At 53.9% G+C, this 20,051-nt stretch overlaps 9 protein-coding genes across 9 annotated transcripts; 3 read left to right on the top strand and 6 right to left on the bottom strand.

Moving 5' to 3' along the window:
* Positions 1 to 144: 144 nt before the first annotated feature.
* On the bottom strand, positions 145 to 1,387 carry SAICODRAFT_29703 (uncharacterized protein). Its single transcript, XM_019167476.1, has 5 exons — positions 1,061 to 1,387; positions 935 to 1,001; positions 454 to 879; positions 300 to 397; positions 145 to 241 (listed from the first exon to the last, which is right to left on the bottom strand). Exons 1-5 carry the CDS (start codon positions 1,273 to 1,275, stop codon positions 193 to 195), a joined length of 855 nt encoding a protein of 284 aa, XP_019025242.1. The 5' UTR covers positions 1,276 to 1,387; the 3' UTR covers positions 145 to 192.
* Positions 1,388 to 1,634: 247 nt separating this feature from the next.
* On the bottom strand, positions 1,635 to 5,285 carry SAICODRAFT_6423 (uncharacterized protein; the record flags this gene model as incomplete). The annotated part of the gene is made up of 1 exon (XM_019170057.1): positions 1,635 to 5,285. One exon carries the CDS (start codon positions 5,283 to 5,285, stop codon positions 1,635 to 1,637), a length of 3,651 nt encoding a protein of 1,216 aa, XP_019025241.1.
* Positions 5,286 to 6,363: 1,078 nt separating this feature from the next.
* SAICODRAFT_70365 (uncharacterized protein) lies at positions 6,364 to 9,901 on the top strand. The gene is made up of 3 exons (XM_019170562.1): positions 6,364 to 6,814; positions 6,863 to 7,085; positions 7,130 to 9,901. The coding sequence occupies exons 1-3, from the start codon at positions 6,529 to 6,531 to the stop codon at positions 9,699 to 9,701; spliced, it is 3,081 nt and encodes a 1,026-aa protein (XP_019025240.1). The 5' UTR covers positions 6,364 to 6,528; the 3' UTR covers positions 9,702 to 9,901.
* On the bottom strand, positions 9,824 to 10,521 carry SAICODRAFT_70364 (uncharacterized protein). The gene is made up of 2 exons (XM_019170561.1): positions 10,342 to 10,521; positions 9,824 to 10,289 (listed from the first exon to the last, which is right to left on the bottom strand). Exons 1-2 carry the CDS (start codon positions 10,480 to 10,482, stop codon positions 9,915 to 9,917), a joined length of 516 nt encoding a protein of 171 aa, XP_019025239.1. The 5' UTR covers positions 10,483 to 10,521; the 3' UTR covers positions 9,824 to 9,914.
* A 247-nt stretch (positions 10,522 to 10,768) lies between these two features.
* Positions 10,769 to 12,611, bottom strand: SAICODRAFT_64887 (general substrate transporter; the record flags this gene model as incomplete). The annotated part of the gene is made up of 2 exons (XM_019170106.1): positions 10,929 to 12,611; positions 10,769 to 10,827 (listed from the first exon to the last, which is right to left on the bottom strand). Exons 1-2 carry the CDS (start codon positions 12,427 to 12,429, stop codon positions 10,769 to 10,771), a joined length of 1,560 nt encoding a protein of 519 aa, XP_019025238.1. The 5' UTR covers positions 12,430 to 12,611.
* Positions 12,612 to 14,061: 1,450 nt separating this feature from the next.
* Positions 14,062 to 15,495, bottom strand: SAICODRAFT_18207 (uncharacterized protein). Its single transcript, XM_019165919.1, has one exon. The coding sequence runs from the start codon at positions 15,423 to 15,425 to the stop codon at positions 14,166 to 14,168; it is 1,260 nt and encodes a 419-aa protein (XP_019025237.1). The 5' UTR covers positions 15,426 to 15,495; the 3' UTR covers positions 14,062 to 14,165.
* Positions 15,496 to 15,540: 45 nt separating this feature from the next.
* SAICODRAFT_90572 (DNA topoisomerase IV, alpha subunit) lies at positions 15,541 to 16,942 on the top strand (the record flags this gene model as incomplete). The annotated part of the gene is made up of 3 exons (XM_019171707.1): positions 15,541 to 15,993; positions 16,046 to 16,464; positions 16,520 to 16,942. Exons 1-3 carry the CDS (start codon positions 15,597 to 15,599, stop codon positions 16,940 to 16,942), a joined length of 1,239 nt encoding a protein of 412 aa, XP_019025236.1. The 5' UTR covers positions 15,541 to 15,596.
* A 482-nt stretch (positions 16,943 to 17,424) lies between these two features.
* SAICODRAFT_78330 (uncharacterized protein) lies at positions 17,425 to 18,433 on the bottom strand (the record flags this gene model as incomplete). Its single annotated transcript, XM_019171108.1, has 1 exon — positions 17,425 to 18,433. A coding segment is annotated over exon 1 (951 nt), but the record flags the coding sequence as incomplete, so codon positions are not given.
* A 92-nt stretch (positions 18,434 to 18,525) lies between these two features.
* SAICODRAFT_90570 (uncharacterized protein) lies at positions 18,526 to 19,930 on the top strand. The gene is made up of 2 exons (XM_019171706.1): positions 18,526 to 18,593; positions 18,649 to 19,930. Exons 1-2 carry the CDS (start codon positions 18,550 to 18,552, stop codon positions 19,880 to 19,882), a joined length of 1,278 nt encoding a protein of 425 aa, XP_019025234.1. The 5' UTR covers positions 18,526 to 18,549; the 3' UTR covers positions 19,883 to 19,930.
* The last annotated feature ends 121 nt before the right edge of the window (positions 19,931 to 20,051 follow it).

Here is a 20,051-nt window from a genome sequence, read left to right as displayed (position 1 = left end):
GGGGATCCGCAATGCACGCGTCGGCTAGAATTACCTGAATCATGGGACAAACGTAATTGCCCTCGATGAGGTTGAGGAGCTGATATCCTTGGTTTCTGAATTGACTGGAATATTGACTTGCATAAGGGAACGTGACAAGATCATCCATGAACCATACACCGTTCATCCATCGCCTCGTCCTTTTCCCACAATTCACCGCTCCTGAACCTCCTCAAGAATCCAAATCGAATCATACCCATACCTGTACGGTCAGTCAGTAACTGTCCACTCTCGGGGATAACTTTACCGGGCCAACATACGCAGCTATCCCATGCACATAACACCCCAACACAATCCCCGCCGCAAGCTGCGACGGCCACGTATCAAACCTCGTAAAGAGGGCAAGGAACCCGAAGATCTGTAGTACAATGCGTCAGCGCACTATTACAATGTCTTCTGTTTGCCGTGCAATACCTGCCAATGGTGCACATGGATCTTCACATGCGGCCACCTCGACTTCCGCTCAGTCTCCTCTTCCTCGCTGGCCTCATTGTCAAGGCCAGAATACCTCCTCATCGTCGCACCTCTGATCGGTCTGCTTTCCTCCTCCTCCCCTTCTTCAGTATCACCATCGTCCATTATCTCAACCTTAACCCTTCCCACTCCCCTCAAGCCCCCATGATTCTGCCACCTCGCGATCCCTACCGTCCCCATTCCCACACCCACGATTGAGCACACAAACGTTCCCAAATAAAGACATGCCCCAACAAATCCCCACCGCTCGATAGCAACCGCGATATGGTAAAGAGTGAAGAGGACGATCAGGGTCACAGCCGCGAGGAAGACTGCCCACATTTGCCAGGGCCAAGAGCGCCAGCGGGAGAGGTCTGTTCGCATGGGCTATACAAACTTGATTAGTCGTGACATTGTCAAAGGACCTTCAAGCCTTGTATACCTCCCACTCGCACAGAAATGCATAAAGCACGATCGTGATGTGTGCCATGATCGCTGTCACCAACGGACTACCCGCATACATCCATCAGCGTCCCTCCACATCACACCACTTCCCAAAAACACTTACCTAAAAGTCTCCACATACCCACCAACCAAACAGATTGCAGCCCCAAACCCTGCCAACTTACACAAGTCCTGTGCATGGACAACAGGCGACTTTGCACGATTATCAGTCCAGTTGAAGTGGTGGGATGCGAGGTGGTAGAGGAGGTAGGGTGTCAGTGAAGTGAAGAGAATGAAGAAGGCTGCCGTTGTCGTAGGATTAAAGGTGATTGGACTCATTGTAAGGGAGGATCAGACACCGTTGGGCCTTCACGGCGGTAGTGACGGAACGGATCAATGACCTGAAGGTGGTTGGTGTTGATAGATCAAACTCTCCGAGTTCGCAATCGATACTGTAGGCGGTCCGCGTGCCGTGTCTACTCTATGACCCCACAATTGGATTTGAACAGGTGAGCCGTGCGAAGAACTGAAGATAACAGGTAGGAAAATGACAATGTTCAATTACGAAGTAACTCCCCTATATTAGAATCCAAATGCCATGCACCAAACTAAACCCTAAATGCAATCCCTTGTCCTTCCCTTCCCTTTCCTGTTCCTTCCCTTTCTTCATCTCTCTTAACCTCCTCCGCATTCTCTCTCTACACAGACCTGCAATTCGCTCCCGCAGCCTTCGCCGTCGACACAATCGCCTGCTGCGTCCTCAACCTTTTGTTATTAATCTTCAACTTCAGGCGACTCATAAGCCCCTTCTTCTTCCCCTTCTCCATCTCCCCTTCCTGGGTTTGCTGGTTTTGATACTGCTCGGTAGCCACCTGTGCATTCTGCAACGCAATCGGGTTGTAACGCTGTTGCGGCATCTCATCAGGTGCGCCAGAGCGTCTTGCTTGGCCATTGTAGGCAGCCATGGGTTGGTCGTGAGGTGTGCTCGTCCTACGCTGAGAGCTGCGGCCACGCGAACGCGATGCTCGACGGATGTATTCCTGAGAAGCTCGCGCCAATCCGGCATGCATATACGGAGTTGCGCCAGAGATGGAACCCTTCCCGTACATCGGACTGTACGGCCGCAAAGATTCAGGAGCGTAGAGCGAGCCTACGGCGGAGGGAGCATAGCTGCTGCCTGGATTAAGAACCAAATATTGCTTGGCCTCCGGCACCATACCACGCTGCGTAGAGTACAAAGAACTCGAACGACGTATCTGCGAAACAGGAGCCAAGATAGTCGAAGCACCATCGTACAGACTCTGCAAAGGATCCGGTCCACCCTCATCCATCCACTCATTACCCTCAGGAACCACGAGACGCTGGAGCATTGCTCTCTTGGCGGCCTCGTAACCCCTATGGTATCCCTCGTCGAAGACCGCAGAGGAGGCCCCGCTGTGATAGCTGAACGGACGTTGACCCTTTGCGAATGTGGCGCGGGACGACTGTGACGTACGCGAAGGCGTACATGATGGTGTCTGGAATGTAAAACCATTCTCGAAGTGCTGGCCATGGATGCTGGGTGCGGCGGTGCTGGGGTTACCCATCGATGAACTAGTGCCATTGTAGGCCGTGTTGCTGTATGAGCCGCCGTTGAACGAAGCTGAACCGAATTGACTCGGGGTCTTGTCGTAGTACGTCGCAGGTGAGTCGAGGTACTGTTGATATCCGGCAGCAACCACGGAAGCAGGAGCAGGTGAATAGTCCGACATAGGACGAGGCTTCGGGGTAGCGCTAGGAGAGTACGTAGAGTACTCGCTTGTGATGCTCGGCTGCCTGTTCAGAGATTCCTGAGGTGTCTGTGGTGGTTGCTGCTGTTCTGCTGCAGGTGCCGGCGCTGATTGCCCAAATCTCTTGTTCGAAGTTGATCTGTGAAGCTCATACTCATCATCATCGACCAAGCTAGTCAGACGGTGAATCCTGTTGTTCGGAGGTATGAACACGTCCTCCTCGGCAACAGAAGGCAAGCGGTACTGGGGCTGCTGAATCGGCGATGCACCTTGGGTACCCTGCAAGCTCATGCTTCCCCTCGGGGAAACATCGCCACCATAACCGGAGTCGTCAGCGACAAGGGATCCGATGCGCTTGTTGATCGGCGTAACTGGGAGTTGCACAGGTGCCTGCACGGTAATAGGGCTCACGATACTGTAGCTTCTTGGCGGTCCCGGCAGAAATTCCTGCTGCTGCGTCTCGCCAACATATGTGAACGGGTCCACAAAGACATTGCCACTCGGACTCTTAACCATCATCTTCACCGGAGCAAGTGACGGGCTCTTTCCCTCATTGACCGTAGTCTGACGGAACTGCGCAATCATCCTGTCAACATCCAACGTACCAAAAGAATCCGACACCTGCCCACTCAGGATCGCGGAAACCTCGGGAGGGAGGTTATAGCTGTCCGCATCCATGCTGTAGTCCTCCTCACTAACAGGGTAGATAGAGCTTGGCTGACGCTGGATCGCGCCCTTTGGTGTAGGCGAAAGGCTAGGCGTGCGACTAGGCGGGCTGGGAGTCTTTGAGTCCTGTCGCTGAGCGACGGTAGCCGGCTGTTGTACCAAGGGACTGACATGTGGAGGTGTCAAAGCCCGAGGAGACATGGAACCTGGACTCAAGTCGTCATCGTCGGAAAATGACTGGTGGTGAGAAGGAATGGTGAGGCTCAATGGCCTCAGTCCCGGAGACTCAAACTGTGTCGTCGGCAGAGGTTCCTGAACTTCCTCATTCAACGCCGGCATCTCTTCCGATTGAGGCGGCTCAGGAAACCCAAAGATACTGTTCTTCCTCGCATCCTGCTGCTTAAAACGTTTCAAAGCACCAAAAATCGGAGCGTGCACCACGGAAGGTGCACGAGCAAAGGACATCTGGCGAGCGGTGACGGGGTCGATGTACTGTGGGTGGTGACTCGTGCCCAAAGTACTTGAGAGACCGAAACTCTGACGAGACGGCTCTGAGAGCTTGGCGGTTTGAATGACTGGCTCTGGGGAAGGTTGCTCCTCAATAGGGGCCTGCTGGGTAGGCAAAACTTCATCTTCCTCCTCAGACAATGAGTAAGTCCTTTGAGCTGGAGGAGGGCTCGTCTCGGATGTCGGACGCGAGAAGTTCCGTGCAGTAGGCAAAGGAGAGACCAAAGGCACTTCCTCAATCTCCTGATCAACACCGGCAGCCGGGGGTCCCGGTGGGGTCGTTTTGCTGTGAATCGTTGGCGGAGGCGAACTTGGCCGTCTTCCGTTCACCATCTCCTTAGGCGATGGGTCTGCTGGTGCTGTAAGAATTTCTCTTTGTTCCGGCGTTGTACCGGGGAGATGCATCGAAATGCTTCTCCTCATGTTGGTTGCTCCGGTATCCAAATCCTTGTAACCGGCACTGGCACTTTGCATGGAAGCAGTACGGGCGTGGCCTGGTTGCCTCTTTGGCACGCTCAGGATGTCCGATGGTGCGTTCATCAACTTGTTTCTCCAGGCCTCGTTTCCTTGTTGGAGCCTCTTCTTCTCGATTGCCTCCACCCTAGTCTGTACCAATGACTCGGCTGGCACGGGAGCGGGAATAGGTTTCAAAGTAGTTGTAGGTTCTTCCGCCGCAGATGTCGCTCCATTCGCTGCTCCATTGCGGTTCCAGAAGCTCTTCAGACTTGAACCAATGTTTCCGAGACCAGAAGTCCAATATGAATCTTGCTGCTCGCGGTCCCAAGGTTGAAGACCAGCCGAACTTCCGGTTCTGAAGCGCATCGTATTCTGCACTGTTGATGGCTCTCTTGCACGCTGAATCTGCGGCGAAGGCTTGAAAGCTGGCAAGATGGTAGGCGCTGACTCCGGAGACTTTGACTTCGGCCTTGGCGATGGGGTAGCGCTACTACTGATAACATGGAAGGTCGATGCTGGAAGTGGGAAAACCGCTGCTGGCTTGGGCTTGGGTTGCTCCTCTTGTGGTGGTGTTGGAGGCTTCGTAGGTGGCTGGAGTGAAAGATCGAGCTCGTGTTCGAACTTCTCCAAAGGTACGTCTTCCCATTGCTGATCTTCCTCGGTTTTGGATTCTGGTGGTGGACGTGGCGTCAGACTGCCTCTCCTTGATCCTCCTTGTGATGACGAAGGCGATACTCTTCCTGCCCTCGATCCGCGGCGCGTCGTAAATGCTATGGTTGAAAGTCGTCGTGATGTCGGTGCTCGTAGTTGTTCCTCCCATCCCGGCACAAGGGATCTCTTCCCCAAACTCCCTGTAGCGTTTCCATGACCGGTCTGCTTCCTCCTCAGACGCTGGATCTGCCTCTCCTCCTTCCTGGCACCCTTCTTCAACAGTTCCAGCCGGTTAGACATGCTCGTCCAAGTTGATCCGAGAGTCGCGTCTTGGTGGAGAGATGTTGTACAGATAGAAATTGAAGTTGATCGGTACGAGGAGACACGAGGGAGGTTGGGAAGCCTTGCCCCTTTGAGAATCTCGGGTCTGTCAGTGATGCTTGATGATGTAGCCTTGATCTAGTTTGACCCAAACCCAGCACTAAACGTCTTCGATGTCGTTGCCCCTCACCGTTTTCGGTAACTCGCGCAAGAGGGGGGGCTGGTACATATAGTTCGTGTGGTGGGTGGTCGCGCGAGATGTCGAGGGCCCGAGCGCGTAAATGTTCGCGATTTCGAGGACGACTTCTCGCGCGCGGCCTGTACCGAAATGATGTGCGGGAAGGCACGCGTACTCCAGCCGTTGACAGACCGAGACGAAGAACTTCGAAAGGAGTTGCTCGAGGCGACTTTTTGCTTATACGTACGCTGACGTAAGAATTCAAGAAGGCGGAGTTGGGTGGGTGAAGTGGGGATTGTGGCCCCGCATTGTGATCTCGTAAGCTGCGAGAACATTCCAAGCGGCTTGACGGCTGACCGGGACAGTCAGCGTACTCTTCGTTCCTGCTGGTTGGATGCCTCTCCCTGTGTTGGTTGTCGTCTCGACATGCCTTGGTAGGGGCAGTTGACCTCGCGAGCTTCAAGTACTGACATGCAGAGTGCGACACCACATGTTAGCATCAATACCTCGCTTCTATTAGCAGATCAATCTCTTCGTTGTACCCGTTCGGGGCAGCACTTCCGATTCATGGCAATAACCTACCTCTGCATACGGTTGACGTCGAAAGGGGGCGCGTTAACGTTTTCTCACGATGTTGCCGTGAGTGTGTGCTCAACTTTCACAAAACGAGGCCATCGATACGACGAACAGAACTCAAATTGAACATAGTCTACCTCTGACAAAGCCCATTCCCAGACTTCACCTTCTGACGTAGCTTGGCATACGGTTCTTACGTTCTGCAGGACTCCCGAAAACTAGTGCCTTCATACACCGCAGCTTGGCCACCCTACAAAACTCGACTGGACCCAGCTCGTGCAACCTCCTTTCCATCACCGTCAACATCCAACAACCAGTACATCTACTGATAATCCCCTATACCTCGACCTTGCTGCTTTATATCAACAAAGTCTCTTCCTGACGGTGCTCAGTCACGGCATTCATTGCCTGAAATACCCCCTTTTCTGTCTTTTCTTTTCGCGTTAATTCTTCGGTTTCGGTCTCGTTATGTCTGTCCCTTCGACTCCTACTCGTCTTGCGGGACCGAGTCATGCGCATCCGGCAAATTCCAGTCCGTCTGTGTATGCTACTCCTCCCGGTTTCGCTGTTGCGTTTCATCGGCACCCTCAACCTGCTCACCCTGGTCCTCGTCATCAGCATCAACAGGGTGGTGGCACCAATGGTTTACAGAGTGACCGGGATGACCCGACTATGATCTATGTGGGTAATATTGGTTCTGACTTTCTGGCGGCGGTGAAGGATAACGGCGTGAAGAACATCTTCTCACAGTACGGTAAGTGTACTCTTCTTGTCCGGGATGTATGCTGCTAGTTTTACGCAGCTGCGAGCCTTTCCTGCCGTGTATGGTACAGGGACAGCACAGAAACTAACTCTCGAGCAACAGGCACAATCATTTCTATCTTCAGCAAAGTTCGTGACCCACCTCACCATGACACTGCCTGGGCTTTGATCAAGTTCTCAAGCACCGAAGAGGCCAGGCGAGCTATTCAGGCGGGAGAACACGGGATGTTGATCTCAGGCAGGCCTGTGTATGCTTCTTTGGGGTAAATGAAACAGTACAAGAACGACACTAATTGCACCTTTTTAGCCAAATCCGTCCCCGTCGTGCTCCAACTTACAAGCAAAACAACCGACAGCAACATCAGTCGCCCGGCCGGATGCATTATCATAATCAAATTCCTTACGAGAACCGTTCTCGTTGTCACGACTTCCGGAATCGCAACACTTTCGGTGGGCCTCGCTTTCACCGTCCTCCTCCCGCATGCAAGGATCTCACCGTCAACAGCCTTCCTCCAACTCTCACCCCTAAGGAATTGTACACCATCTTCATGGACCGCGTCCCAGACATTAAGATCGAGGGCACTTTCATCTACGCTGTGCCGGATGTCAGGGGCCTTCGATTCGGTGAGGTCAACTTCCTTCACGAGATGGATGCTGAGAAGTCGCTGAAGATGTGCAATGGGCTCGTGGTTGGTGGGTATCAGCTCGAGGTGTCATACAAGACTTCGACGAGTGCGTATGGCTCGCCGCCTGTACGTCCACTTTCAAACGTGGTCCTTCCGTCGAGGGATCCAGAGCAGCATCAACATCAACACCAGCAACCACCAAAGTTCGCGAACGACCACATTCCACAGCCCGGTCACCCGCAGCCGATGTACCCCATGCAAATGCCAGAGCACGCTTCTCCTGCTCCGCCTGCTACTGGTCATGGCTCCACTGGCACGTCCTCTCCAATGCCTGTTCAGATTACGTTCCTTCCTCACGGTTCTACGCCTAGTCCGCAGAACTCCACTATCATGGGGCTGAACGGCTCTCAGCACCCTTCGCACGCGATGCCTTCTGCCAGTCCGCAGATCATGAGTCAGAACGGCCAACAGCAGCAACAGCAAATGTTCGAGCAGCAGCACCCTTACTTCGTGCAGCACCCGGTTGCCCTGAGTATGCCCGTGCCGATGGCGATGCTGCCTCCTCATGCGCAGCAGATGCTCTATCCCGGGTTTACTCCTATGCAACAAGGTCAGGACCAGCAGCAGCAATGTCAGCAGCAATGTCAGCAGCAATGTCAGCAGCAATGTCAGCAGCAGCAGCAGCAGCAGCAGCAGCACTTCGGTCATGCCAGGCAGTACTCGAGCGGTGGTGAATCATCCGTCTTCAGCCCCGTTTGGAGTCCTGACCAGGGGACGTTTATGTGGACTCGGATGCCGCAGTATGCTGTTGAGGGCCAAGCGGGCGAGCCGCAGATCACTACTCCTAGGACCAGTGTTGGCTCGGAGGGAGCGAATCCTGCCCAGGCTTTCCATCAGCAGATCGAGGAGGTGGTGGCCGGTGCCAAGAAGGCAGAGCCGAAGGAGGAGTCGAAGGCTCTCAAGGCTGGTGACAACAATGAGTTTGTCCCGAAGTCTGCTCAGAGTACGCAGGATAAGGTGAACACGAACTTGGTCGCTCCTGTGGATCCTTGCAACTTGTTCGTGAAGAATCTTGATGACGACGTCGTCGCCTCGAAGATGGACTTGGATCAACTGTTTGGCTCTTTCGGAACAGTTTCTAGCAGTTACCTCGCCGTTTACCCCAGCAATGGTTCCAACGTCGGTCTCTCTCGTGGATTCGGTTTCGTGTCCTTCTTGAACCCTGCTGATGCTGCCCGTGCTCGCGGTGAGATGGATGGAAAGATGATTGGTCGCAAGCGTATCTTCGTCAGCTGGGCTGAGAAGAAGGAGGATCGTATGAAGCGCCTTGCGAATGTCTTTGCCGCCCCAACAGAGGAGCCGCAGAACGTGCTTGCGCTCGCTGTGGACAGTTTTCCTATCTTTGAGGAGCAGGCGGATGAACCGAACGAGGCGAGTGTGAGTCCTGTCAGCAGTGTTGTCGAGGAGGTAAAGGAGACTTCTAGGTCGGAGAACCCCGCTGGGGCAGACAGTCCTCCGAGTGGAGAAGATCTCTCAGCCCCTGCTGCTGCCGTCTTGCAGCAGTTTCGTGGCACGGCGCTTCACCAGATTGACGAGGTTGAGGAAGAGGAGTCCATCAAGAATAGTCCGCGTGCGCGTGGAGGTCCTGCTGCTGCTCAGCCTACCGAGTTGATCCAGGCTATCGCATCCTTCGACATCTACCGCGACAACACGCCGCAGCCGAGGCTTCCGCCCAACGTTATCATCGCCCCGAAGGAGGCACCCTCTGTTCCCTCTACTGCTCCTGCCAGTCATGCCAATAATGGTCACTCTCACAGCACTGACACCGATACTCCCTTCACGGAACAATCGTCCACTGCGGATGTTACTGCCTCTGTAGAGTCTCAGGAGTCAACCAAGAGCGCTCCCGCTGCTGTCATGCGTCCGCTCGCTGCCAACCCCACTGTCAAGCCGAAGCGTAGGACCATCTTCGGCTGGGCCAGGTCTAAGGATTCCACGAAAGCTTTGCTCGGGCAGGACTCCAACAGTGAAAGTGAGGGGGAGAAGAGCAAGGTCACGGAGCAGATCAAAGATACGATTGACGGGAAGGGGCACCCGAAGAAGAGTATGAGTGAGGATGCAGGCCGGGCTTCCACGGAGTCGGTTGGATGGGAGGTTACTCCCGGAGGGAAGAAAAAGCAGAGAAGGAAGTGGGGAAGTGTTGGTAGTTTGAGCGGATGGACTTCTGGAGGAAGTGCAAGCGAGAAGGAGTAGAAGTGGAGTGGAGTGGAGTGCAGTGCAGTTTGCATTGCTTGTTTTTCGCTTTCCTTGCATTGTTGGCAGGGCGGGGATCATATATGGACACGGATGGCTGGCGTATTGTGCTATTTTGCTGGCGCTTTTCCTTTCTTCATACTTGCATTACTATATCTGGTATACCCTCTAATTCAATCAACATAAACTAGCTATTTGCTACATCTGCTCTGTCTATACCGCACTTCGCTCCACGTCTTGCAAGTGTGCTGCTCGTCCTCCTGTACCGTCTACTTGATCCGCCTGCTCGAAGCCTGGATCTGCCCATCCTCGTAGCCTCTCTTGGGTAAACTCTTCGAAGTCCCATTCTCGTTGTTCGAGCTTATCTTCTCCAGCAATCCAGATGTATGTGTCTGTTTGCACCGGCTTTCCACCGACCATGACCGTGACTGGCGTCCGCTGATACTCGTCACCTTCGAAGACATCAAGTCTCTGCACTGCCAATGGTGACAGGTTCGTCGTCAATGTCCCGAGAACTGTACGAGAGGGGCCCTTAACGGGAATCACTGCCGGATAATCGCAGCCTCGGACACGGTACCGTGCATGGTCCTGCGGGAACTTCATGTCAGCTCATGACAAGTTGAATGGATGAAAGACCCACCGGAAGAACTGCTGGGACACTCTTCTCAATCTGCACTTGGGCAGCAACGTGTGCGTTTGGGCCGTAAACGACACGTCGGAGGACGGCGGGGTGCATCAGGGTGCCGTAGAAGAAGAGGGATTGGCCTTCGTCCGTTGTCATGGCTGATCAATTGGGGCGTGTGTGGTCCTTCTCAGAGGTGACGTTCGCTATTGATACCAACTGCCTCGGAAGCGCTTGCATGTCCCGCAATCGCTGCAACGCCGCTGCAACCTTATTTCTCGCCATCATGGAAGACCTGTTGAAAAAGATGAGCTCAAGAGGAAGAGAAGACAAGATAAGTTGATCCAAAAGATGTAATTACTAGTACATATGACCAAAGCCAGTCCGATATAACTCCTTCCCTTTCTTCCCTCTGATTTGCAAACAAAACATAAACTATATTATCCTATATCGTACCATGCACCCGTTCAACTTTGACTTTCTCGTATATCACCACACCTACACCTGGTCGACGTGACGAGAGATACCACCCTTCTGCTCAACGTTCTCCAACTCGTAAGAGACACGCTCGACGTTCTTGGCATCGGGGGAACCAGCAAGGTCACGCTGGGCGTAAGCGCGCTCGGAAGCCCAGACGAAGGGAGAGGAAGGAGAGAAGAGGACCTCGATAGACTCAAGGGTACGGTTGTTGGTCTCAGGGTAGAGGAAGTAGATGATAGGAATCCAGATGACGTTCAAACCACCGAAGAAGAAGTAAGTGCGGTTGGCCAACTTGTCGAAGATGGTGGGGTTAACGAGGGTAGTCCATCCACAGCCAATAGCCCATCCAGTGACACCGAAACCGTTTCCGAGGGCACGCATCTCGGAGGGGAAGATCTCGGTGGGGTACAGGAAAGCGATGGTACCCCAGGTAGCGGCGTAGATCAAGTTGAAGAAGAACAACATGAGGACGGCACCGGGGGTGATGTGGTTAGCGTCACCACCTTGGCGGACGGCTTCGTAGAGACCACCGGCGATGAAGTTGACACAGGCGAGACCGAAGGCACCCCACATCAAGTTGACACGACGTCCGAAGCGGTCGACACACCAAGCGGAGATGATGGTACCGACGATACCGATAGAGTTGACACCACCGGACAAACCATCCTGAGTAACGGTAGAGTAACCAGCCTGACGGAAGAGGACACCAGAGTAGACAGTGACGGCGGTAATACCAGTCCAGGAAGCCATGATCTGGAGCCAGACACAGAGCCAAGCACGACGGGTAATGTGACCACCACGCTTGCCCAATCCAGAGAGAATAGTGAAGACCTCGAAGGGGTTGGAGCGCTTGTCCGCATTACGGGTGTGAGCGTCGACCATCATCTGGTGCTCGGCCTGGATAGCAGGAGTCAATTCTCCACCACGGACGTGAACGAGAACATCCAAAGCCTCCTCGTGACGACCGACAGCGGTGAGGTAACGAGGGGAGTCAGGAAGCTGCTTGATACCAATGAGGAGGAGAATAGCGGGGATACACTGGAACGCCAAGATGAACCTCCAGCGAAGGGCAGACTGTCCGTTGTCGACGAAAGCCAAACCGAAGGCAAGCCAGTAAGCGACAGAGATACCGAGGTAGTTGGCAATGAAGACGAGACCCAAGAAACGACCACGGTGGGCAGTGTTGGCGATTTCGGAACAGTAGACGGGGATGATACCAGTAAGGGCACCAGTACCGAGACCAGAGACAACACGAGAAACGAGGATCATGTCGGAAGAGATAGAAGCAGCCTGGAGGGCACCACCGATGGTAGAGAAGATCGCAGCGTAGAAGGTAGCATCGATACGTCCGATACGGTCAGCCATCCATCCACCACCGAAACAGCCGACGATAGCCCCGAGGTAATAAATAGCGACGATACCACCCTGGTGGATGGCCTTGGTAACAACACCGTTCTTTCCGATTCCGACTTCATCGATGTAGTTTGGTGCGGAGTTGACACCGCCCATGACACCCTGATCATAACCCTCGAAGAAAATAGCGAGGAGGGCAAAGATCTGGATTGCCGCATTGAGCTGAGAGGGAGACAGCTTCTTCCATAGGGTTGATTTGCCGAAGGAAACCATGACTATGTCGTTGGTGGAGGCAGTGCTCGGCGAAGTGAGTTGATGATGGATGAGGAGGTGGGGGCTCAGCTCCTACTTATACCTTGGAAGCGATCGCGTAGTCGTTCCCCAGTTTGCGGGGTCTGGGGCAGAAACGGATGAGGGGAGTGGGTAAGACAAGAAAAAATTGTGTTGATTCCTAGGAGATCGAAAGTGTTTTGATGGCCCCGGAGGTAGATCTCCGCGGTGAAATGAAAGAGACTGCAGGTTTTCACGGCTGTGTGGCCCCGGATTATGTTCTCCGGGGGGCGTCCAGCGTACGTATGAATCTGGGGCCGCGCCGAGACGTCCACACGGGGTCAGATGGCGCGATGTCAGTGAGGAAGCTGTCATCCAGGCCAATGCTGGAGATCACGGGCAGGGAAGGAGGAGGAGGATGTTCTTCTTTCTCGCCCTCCTACCGTCTGTCTACGTTACCTTCCGTCTACGTTACACTCCAGTCCCCTCTCCTTCTGAGTTTGCGCTAGTCCGTGTCTGGCCGGACTGCCTGCATTGAGTTCTCTTAGCCGAATGCAGGTGGAGAACTGCCGATCGCCAGCAAACTCGGAAATCTCCCATCGTAGGAGAATCGACCTTGTAAGCAGAGCAGGAGCATAGACGATGAGCATACATCCCCCGTGCCGTCGTCTTTGATGAGCAAAACGACTGTCACACGGTTCACCGATCACGAGGGGAAATCTGCCGAAACCCGGCAAGCGTCGGCGAGGCTTACGCCATCCCACAAAGGGCAAAACTCGCCTCGCTTTGGGCCGTGACTAAACTCCCTAGGCTTCTTCCTTTTCGACTTCAATCGCAAGGGGCTCTTCTGCCGCTTTCTTTGTTCCAGGTTCCAACCAAGTAAACACGGGATGCGGACGTCAAAGCGCGGACCACCTCCTCCGCGGATACGTCTGGTGCCGCGCGCCTGTACCCGCAACTGTCAACAGTCGCTCTCGATGCGTCCAGCCGCCGTCGCGTTCCCAGCCAGCTCCAGATCTCTCTCTTCAGGGTCCTACTCTAAACCTCTAGTCTCTCTCATCAATGTACGGGGGCAACCTAAGCAAGTCCAGAATCTACTTCCCAAGGTCTAGAAACCACAAGCGACGCAAGCGTTCGTAAGCTTCCTTCAAGTCCATCAAGAGCTGCGACTCAATGTACCCAAAACTCGCCACATGTCACGTTCTAGCCTCTGAAATGAATATAGTTTAAACTTGTGTCGACATATGTCCGCGCGGAGATTCACCCTCCCCCGGCCGCGGAGTCGACAAGGATTGGGACTTGCGGGAGAGCGGGAATGGCGCTGGTTCGCTGGGCTTGACTCGGGAGAATATTATGAACTGAAGGAGTGTGGGACATATGAACGAATGGAGGCGAATGGTAAGATGCATGGGGTTGACAGGTGGTGGGGAATGGAATGCATGGGGTAGGGGTGTGGGGAAACCATGCCCACGCGTAAGTCCTCATCACATAAGACTTTACGGATCTGGCAACTGGGGAGACTCGACATGGATGCCGCGTCGCTTCATTCCGTGATCGACGTCCGAGTCAAGCGTTGAAGCTTATGCGATGCTTCGAAAAAGGGCCCGAGCCGCGATCAATGGGCCTGGATGAGATGACGTGGAGATGAGTAGAATTAGGTTTGCGCTGTTCTTCGATTCGGCTCTTACCGTTCGCTTTCGACTACATCTGTCGTTCAACACCCGTCCAGTCGCATCAACCTACCTCCTTGAACCACTTTGATAATCCCCATCGTATGCTCCACCGCCCATATAACCCTGCCTCGTCGGCGCCGGCAGCCCTCGTGGTTGCATCCCCGGCGCGATACTCGTAGTACCCTGGTTTGTCGGTGGAGGGAGTACGCGGCCACCCATAGTCGTTGGAGGGTAGGCATATGTCCCGGGTCCCGGAGGTTGGTCAAACCGAGATTGACGGAGGGGTGATCGAGAGCGCGACCGAGAGTCAGAGCGCGATAGCGATCGCGACCGGGAATAGCTCCGTCTCCGTCTCGGTGGCGACCTCGAGCGAGATAATGAACGAGAGCGTGGGTATGACCGTCTCCTTTCCCTTGACCTCGACCTCGATAAACTCTTGCTTCTGCCTCTGCTCACAGACCTCTCCCTCCTCTTGCGTAGCATCTCCATTTCCTCCTCCCACTCCGCCTCCCTCCCCCTCCAGAACTGCACATCACACCCCTCCCATCTCATCTCCTCCTCCCCGTCTTCCTCTTCCTCCTCTTCCATCCACTCCCACTCCCACCCTTTCCTCTCCTTCTCATAGAACTCCTCGAGCGCTTCCATCACTTTAGGGTCGGTGGTGGTTGATAGAGGGACTGGACGGACACGGGAGGGATTGAGGGTGCTCACGCCGGGGATGTGTGCTTGGAGGAGGCAGGAGACGGGCTGGAGGAAGTAAGGGTCGGAGGAGTTGCCGTGCATTGTTGGTTTGTACACCGTACACGATGGAGTTGATGATGGTCTTGGTTTCGTGGTGGCGGCTAATTCTTTGGGTGGGACGAGGAGTCCGGCTTTGAGGCCAATAAGGGCGACGGTTGGGAGGTATTCTTTTCGGGTCCAGATTTCGAGTAGGTTCGTGACTTTGCTCTTTTCTTCGTCTGCTGTCGTTGAATCTGATCCTAGGTGTGCATAGTGTGCTGATCTTAGGAGAGGGAGTAGGGAGGGCTGGAACGCTGAGGTGAGCTCTGGCCTGGAGGTCTGCTTGTAGTGGTGTAGGATGTCGTTGACGAGGTATAGGATGCTAAGACGCTCCTTAAAGGTATCTTTGACCTTCGCAAAAGTGACGAGGACCTTTCCAAGTGCATCAACCGAGGCGGTCGCGGTACAATGCCGAATGACCCATCGTTTTGCGTTTTGCACGTTCGTAGGCGACGTTCGGCGAGCGAGCCTGCGCAACAGTTTCCCGAAGATGACAACCTCAAGATCCGGCGCATGCCTTCTCATGCCTTCCATAGCAGTATCCATCTCAGCTCTTGAACAGGATCTTCAGGATCTTGAAGAACTTGTTGTTTTCTTCGTCCTCGGCCGTATATCGGGAACCGCTGACGTACGGCGGCCTGCATGAACGCCCTGAATGGAAACCTTATTGACCACCTCCTTTTCCCTCCGAACATCGATACTCCAACTATCTTCTCAATGGAGCTTTCTTCGCTGTTGGTTAACGCTTCAGGCCTGTCTGAAGCTGAAGATGCTGCCAAAGTCGAGAGGACGACCAGCGTGTGTGCGTCCTTTCCCACGCCTCCGCTGTCAGAAACACCGTCCAAGGACCAGGACGCAGCATATATCCGCCAAGAAGAAGTCAAAGAGCGTTCTATACGAAGGGCAGAGCTCGTCAAGTCCGTTGAGGCTATCATCAAGTCCGTCGTTGACGCTCTTGTATCAGGAGAGGATGTCTACATTGAATTGGCGCGTCGCAACGCAAAGAACAGTGTTTTCGAAGCAGAAACTGGAACATTTCAGAGAGCAGCTAATGGCAGCATGAAACGCATCAAGATGGTTGACGCCAAGGACGACGAGTCTATCTGGAGATTCAGTGAGTTCCATTCCCCAAGAAACACTCGCACTCTTAAGCTAACACGTCGAAGCTACCCTCATCCACACCCTCGACGCCGTCCACACTGTCCTTCTCACGAACACGATCACCACAAAACGTGACATCTACTACACTGCTCCCGCACTCTATCGCTCCCAGCGCACTGTCGACACCCAAATCGACGATATCGCATGCACGCTCTCCGTCAATCGGTCCGACCTGAATGTCGTTGCAGCCGCTAAGGGATTGGTGTGTGGGAATGTAGTGATCTTGAGGGATGATGGGGGGAGGGTGGAGTGTGGAGAGACTGAGGGAGTGCTAGTGCTGGATGCGGGACAGGTTAGGGGAGTGGACGTTGGTGAAGAAGTTAAATGGGTGCTGGTGATAGAGAAGGAGGCCACATTTCGTGGTCTTGCGACTAGCGGATTCTGGAAGGACAATGTCGATGGTGGGCCAGGTATCCTAATCACGGTGTGGATAACCCTAATGAAAGGCACCAGTCGTTCTGCTAAGTGGTTATACACAGGCAAAAGGTTACCCCGACCTCTCAACCCGCGCCCTCCTCCACCTCCTCCACACAACCTCCCCAACTCTCCCCCTCCTAGCCCTCGTCGACCACGACCCCCACGGCTTTGATATCCTCCTGACCTACACCTGCGGCTCCACTTCCCTCGCGCACCAAAACATCCTCCTCTCCGTTCCCTCTCTTCGTCTCCTCGGCGTACGGTCGGGTGATATTCCGAGCGAGAATCTGCTACAGATGACGAGCAAGGATAGGAGGATGTGTGTGGGGATATTGGGCAGGAAGGGAGTGAGAAAGGAGGTCAGGGAGGAGGTGAGAAGGATGTTGTGGATGGGGAGGAAGGGTGAGATTCAGGGGGTTGAGAGTGGGAACGAGGGGTTGGGGAGGTGGATTGGGAGGAGGATTAGGGAGAGGGACTGGGTGTAGGAGGGTATAATGTGGTATACGACTGCTAGATTTATTCTACTGAGTTGGCTTTTTTCGCCTCCTTTCGCCTTGGCTGAAGGACATTCACCTTTGGTTCTGTATCCTCGACCGGTGTCTTCTCCTTCCGTCTCGGCTGAAGCACGTTAACGCTCTCTTGTCCTGCCTCATATTGAGCTTCTCCTTTTCGCCTGGGCTGAAGCACGTTCACAGCCGGAGCCTCCACTTTCGGCGTGTCCTCTCTCTTCCGTGGCTGCAAGACGTTTACTCCGACATCTGTCGACGTCGCACTCTCGACTTTTACCTTTTTTCGAGGCTGTAATTTAATCACACCATCACATACAGCGGGCTCGGGCGCCTTCCTCCTCACTGACAATATATTAGCAGCGCCCGCGCATGCTGTTGTACTCCCATTCGTAACGTCTTTCGTTCCAACCACGATGAAACCCCACTCCCTATCCCCCTCTGGCAGCCCCATTATCTTACCGGCGCTGCGGACGAACGCCTCCGTTGACTTCTTGCAGAACTCATCGGTGCTAAAGTCGTTCTTGATCAGCACCTCAAAGGCTCTCTTGTATTGCTTGTCGTCCAGAGTTTTCCCTTCCATATTGTTGTCCACCGACGACCCCTCTTTCGCGACCGCTTCCACTGAAATGAACCCAACCATCCGTCCCGCGGAGCATTCCTGTCGAAACTCCATTGTCGTCCAAAACTGAGAGAGTGTCATAGTAGCGCCGGACCCGTTATCATCAAGCTCAGCAACATACCGTGCCTTCGGATCATCCGGCAAACAAGGTATACACTCTCGTGCAATCGAGGAATTCGGATCTTTCGGATCACCGTATGGATGCCCCGTCACCCAATCAAGCTTCGATCCCGCCCAGAACTTTCGCGTATCATACCTGTCCATTCCTGGTACAATTAAGTATCTCTTACTCGACTCTGGTATGGCAAGATCGGAAGTTTTGACCCACCACTTGATCAATCCGCCGTCGTCCACGACATGCTTATTCTGGTTCTTCGCCGAGTCCGGAAAGAGATACTGCGGCTGGGACTTCGCAAATAAGCTCAACCGCAACCTCGAGCCCTCCTTCTTCTTGTATACCAAGTACAAGTACGCAAGGAATCCCGCAATGGCTCCTCGGACGGGACTTTGTGTCTTTGGCGGTTTATACCCGGTTGTGTCGACTTTGCTTACATACAGAGTCGTCAGGTCTTTCGTTGTGTATACCAGCGCCTCGATTGCACAAATCAGGTGTCCATTGTGAGCCAGGGCAAAGAGATGGTGCGCAACGGTCGTCGGTGTGGGTCGCATTCCTTTAGGAGGACGCGCGAGGGCCTTTTCCTTCTTTGGAGGTGTATGGAGGTAGTAGGCATCGTAATGAAAATCCGACGCCGGAATATATCTTTCCAGGTAGTGTTTAAGACTCGAGGCCATCCTGATCTCAGTCTGCTTCCCAAGGGCTCGACGCTTTTTATATGCGTCGGTGTACACCACCACCCATGCTTCTGGGATTTCGCGGGGTGGTCTACGTGACGCCGCTAAAGTCGAAATTTCGCCTAAGTCCCTCCGTACGTACGGACGTGCAGCACTGCAGCAGCAACCAATAATGGCCGCCGCAAGAGTTTACGCCCGGTTATCGACCGGATCAAGGTTTGCTCTCTACCTTATCTACGTGTGTCCTTCCCTTTTTCTTACTTTTGCATAGCTTCTCCGCCCAAAGCCTCGTCCGTGCAAAGCTCGGGTACGTCCAACCTGCTCAACTCTCTCGGTCTATCCATATCCTCTGTCGGCGGACACAACCATCACCATTCTACAAGGCTTCTAGCCCCATCCTTCTTTCCCTTCGCAACAACTCCTCAGTCCCTTCTGTTACCGACAATGCTGTCGATCTCGCCGACGTCCAGCGTGGTCTGCAAGCTACCACTACCTCACACATGCCAGTCGTGACTGCTGCCGACGCCGCACCAACGCCCGAACTCCCCGTTATTCCCGAATCTTTCCAGACTGTGGTGGATCCTCTTACCACTGAAGCTATGGTACAGGCTGCTCACCAGATTGGTGACTTGAAGGCCATGGGTTTGGTTCACTGGACCCCGGTTGGTGCCTTGGAAGGTATTCTGGAGCTTGCCCACGTTTATACGGGATTACCTTGGTGGGGTACCATTGCGGCTGTGACGATTGGTATCCGTTTTGCGCTCTTCCCGCTCTTTGTCAAGGTGGCCCGTAGTACCGGGAAGCTTGCTAAGATTCGACCTCAGATGGACGAAGCCACCAATAAGCTCAAGAACGCTCGTGCTGAAGGTGACCTAGTCAAGCAACAGGAGGCTTATGCGGCCCTTTGGGCATTGTTCAAGACAGCTAACCCTCTCTCTCCTCTGCTTTTGCCGGCATTGCAAATCCCTGTCATGATGTCCTTCTTCCTCGCTTTGAGGGCCATGGCTGACCTCCCTGTGCCTGGATTCCAGACTGGCGGTACGCACTGGTTCCTTGACTTGACTGCTGCCGACCCATATGTCGCCCTTCCATGTATCTCTGCGGCGTTAACAATCAGCTCCCTTCGTATGGGTTCTGAGGTTGGGCACAATACCAACACTAAGGCCATGATTAACGTCTTTCAGTTGCTTGCCGTCTTGGTCATCCCTTTCGTCGCAAATCTTCCTGCTGCTGTCTTTGCTTACTGGGTTCCGAATGCTGCCTTCAGTGTCATTCAAACTGTCCTTTTGCGCAATCCTAATGTGCGCAAGAAGTTGCATATCCCCGCTCTTCCCAAGCCTCCAGCACCAAAGCCAGGAGCTGCGCCGGAGAAGCCTATGGGATTTTTTGAGGGCATTAAGACCGGCTATCAGGGTGCGGTAAACGCTGCCAAGAAGCAGTACGACCAGGCAGTCCAGGAGGAACTCAAGAGAAGGAAGAGCGCGAGCTCGGGGAATTCGAAGTAATTATAAACGGCTTGGACGTTATACAGGAAAACGGATGGTTAGATAGGCAAAAGGTAATGGCATCTAGGATTGATATCAAGGAGGAATGAAGCATTCTCCATTCACATACAATTGCGGTATTGCTGAACTACGTAATGTGGCGACGTTACCGGGGCCGTGCAGTCCATTG

This window comes from Saitoella complicata, assembly GCF_001661265.1.
Source record: "Saitoella complicata NRRL Y-17804 unplaced genomic scaffold SAICOscaffold_7, whole genome shotgun sequence".
NCBI classification, from domain to species: domain Eukaryota; kingdom Fungi; phylum Ascomycota; class Saitoellomycetes; order Saitoellales; family Saitoellaceae; genus Saitoella; species Saitoella complicata.
Note: the sequence above shows the minus strand (reverse complement) of the source record. Positions and strands in the feature narration are given on the sequence as shown.

Bases quoted from the DNA above. Each gene is read 5' to 3' on its own strand.
- SAICODRAFT_70365 (XM_019170562.1), top strand. From the start codon at position 6,529: ATGTCTGTCCCTTCGACTCCTACTCGTCTTGCGGGACCGAGTCATGCG. The intron at 6,815-6,862 runs GTAAGTGTACTC...AGTTTTACGCAG, and splicing joins GAACATCTTCTCACAGTACG to CTGCGAGCCTTTCCTGCCGT. The intron at 7,086-7,129 runs GTAAATGAAACA...GCACCTTTTTAG, and splicing joins CCTGTGTATGCTTCTTTGGG to CCAAATCCGTCCCCGTCGTG.
- SAICODRAFT_90570 (XM_019171706.1), top strand. From the start codon at position 18,550: ATGGCCGCCGCAAGAGTTTACGCCCGGTTATCGACCGGATCAAG. The intron at 18,594-18,648 runs GTTTGCTCTCTA...ACTTTTGCATAG, and splicing joins CGGTTATCGACCGGATCAAG to CTTCTCCGCCCAAAGCCTCG.
- SAICODRAFT_18207 (XM_019165919.1), bottom strand. From the start codon at position 15,425: ATGGATACTGCTATGGAAGGCATGAGAAGGCATGCGCCGGATCTTGAG.
- SAICODRAFT_29703 (XM_019167476.1), bottom strand. From the start codon at position 1,275: ATGAGTCCAATCACCTTTAATCCTACGACAACGGCAGCCTTCTTCATT. The intron at 1,002-1,060 runs GTAAGTGTTTTT...GTATGCGGGTAG, and splicing joins GGGTATGTGGAGACTTTTAG to TCCGTTGGTGACAGCGATCA. The intron at 398-453 runs GTATTGCACGGC...ATTGTACTACAG, and splicing joins TCCATGTGCACCATTGGCAG to ATCTTCGGGTTCCTTGCCCT.
- SAICODRAFT_70364 (XM_019170561.1), bottom strand. From the start codon at position 10,482: ATGACAACGGACGAAGGCCAATCCCTCTTCTTCTACGGCACCCTGATG. The intron at 10,290-10,341 runs GTGGGTCTTTCA...AAGTTCCCGCAG, and splicing joins GTGTCCCAGCAGTTCTTCCG to GACCATGCACGGTACCGTGT.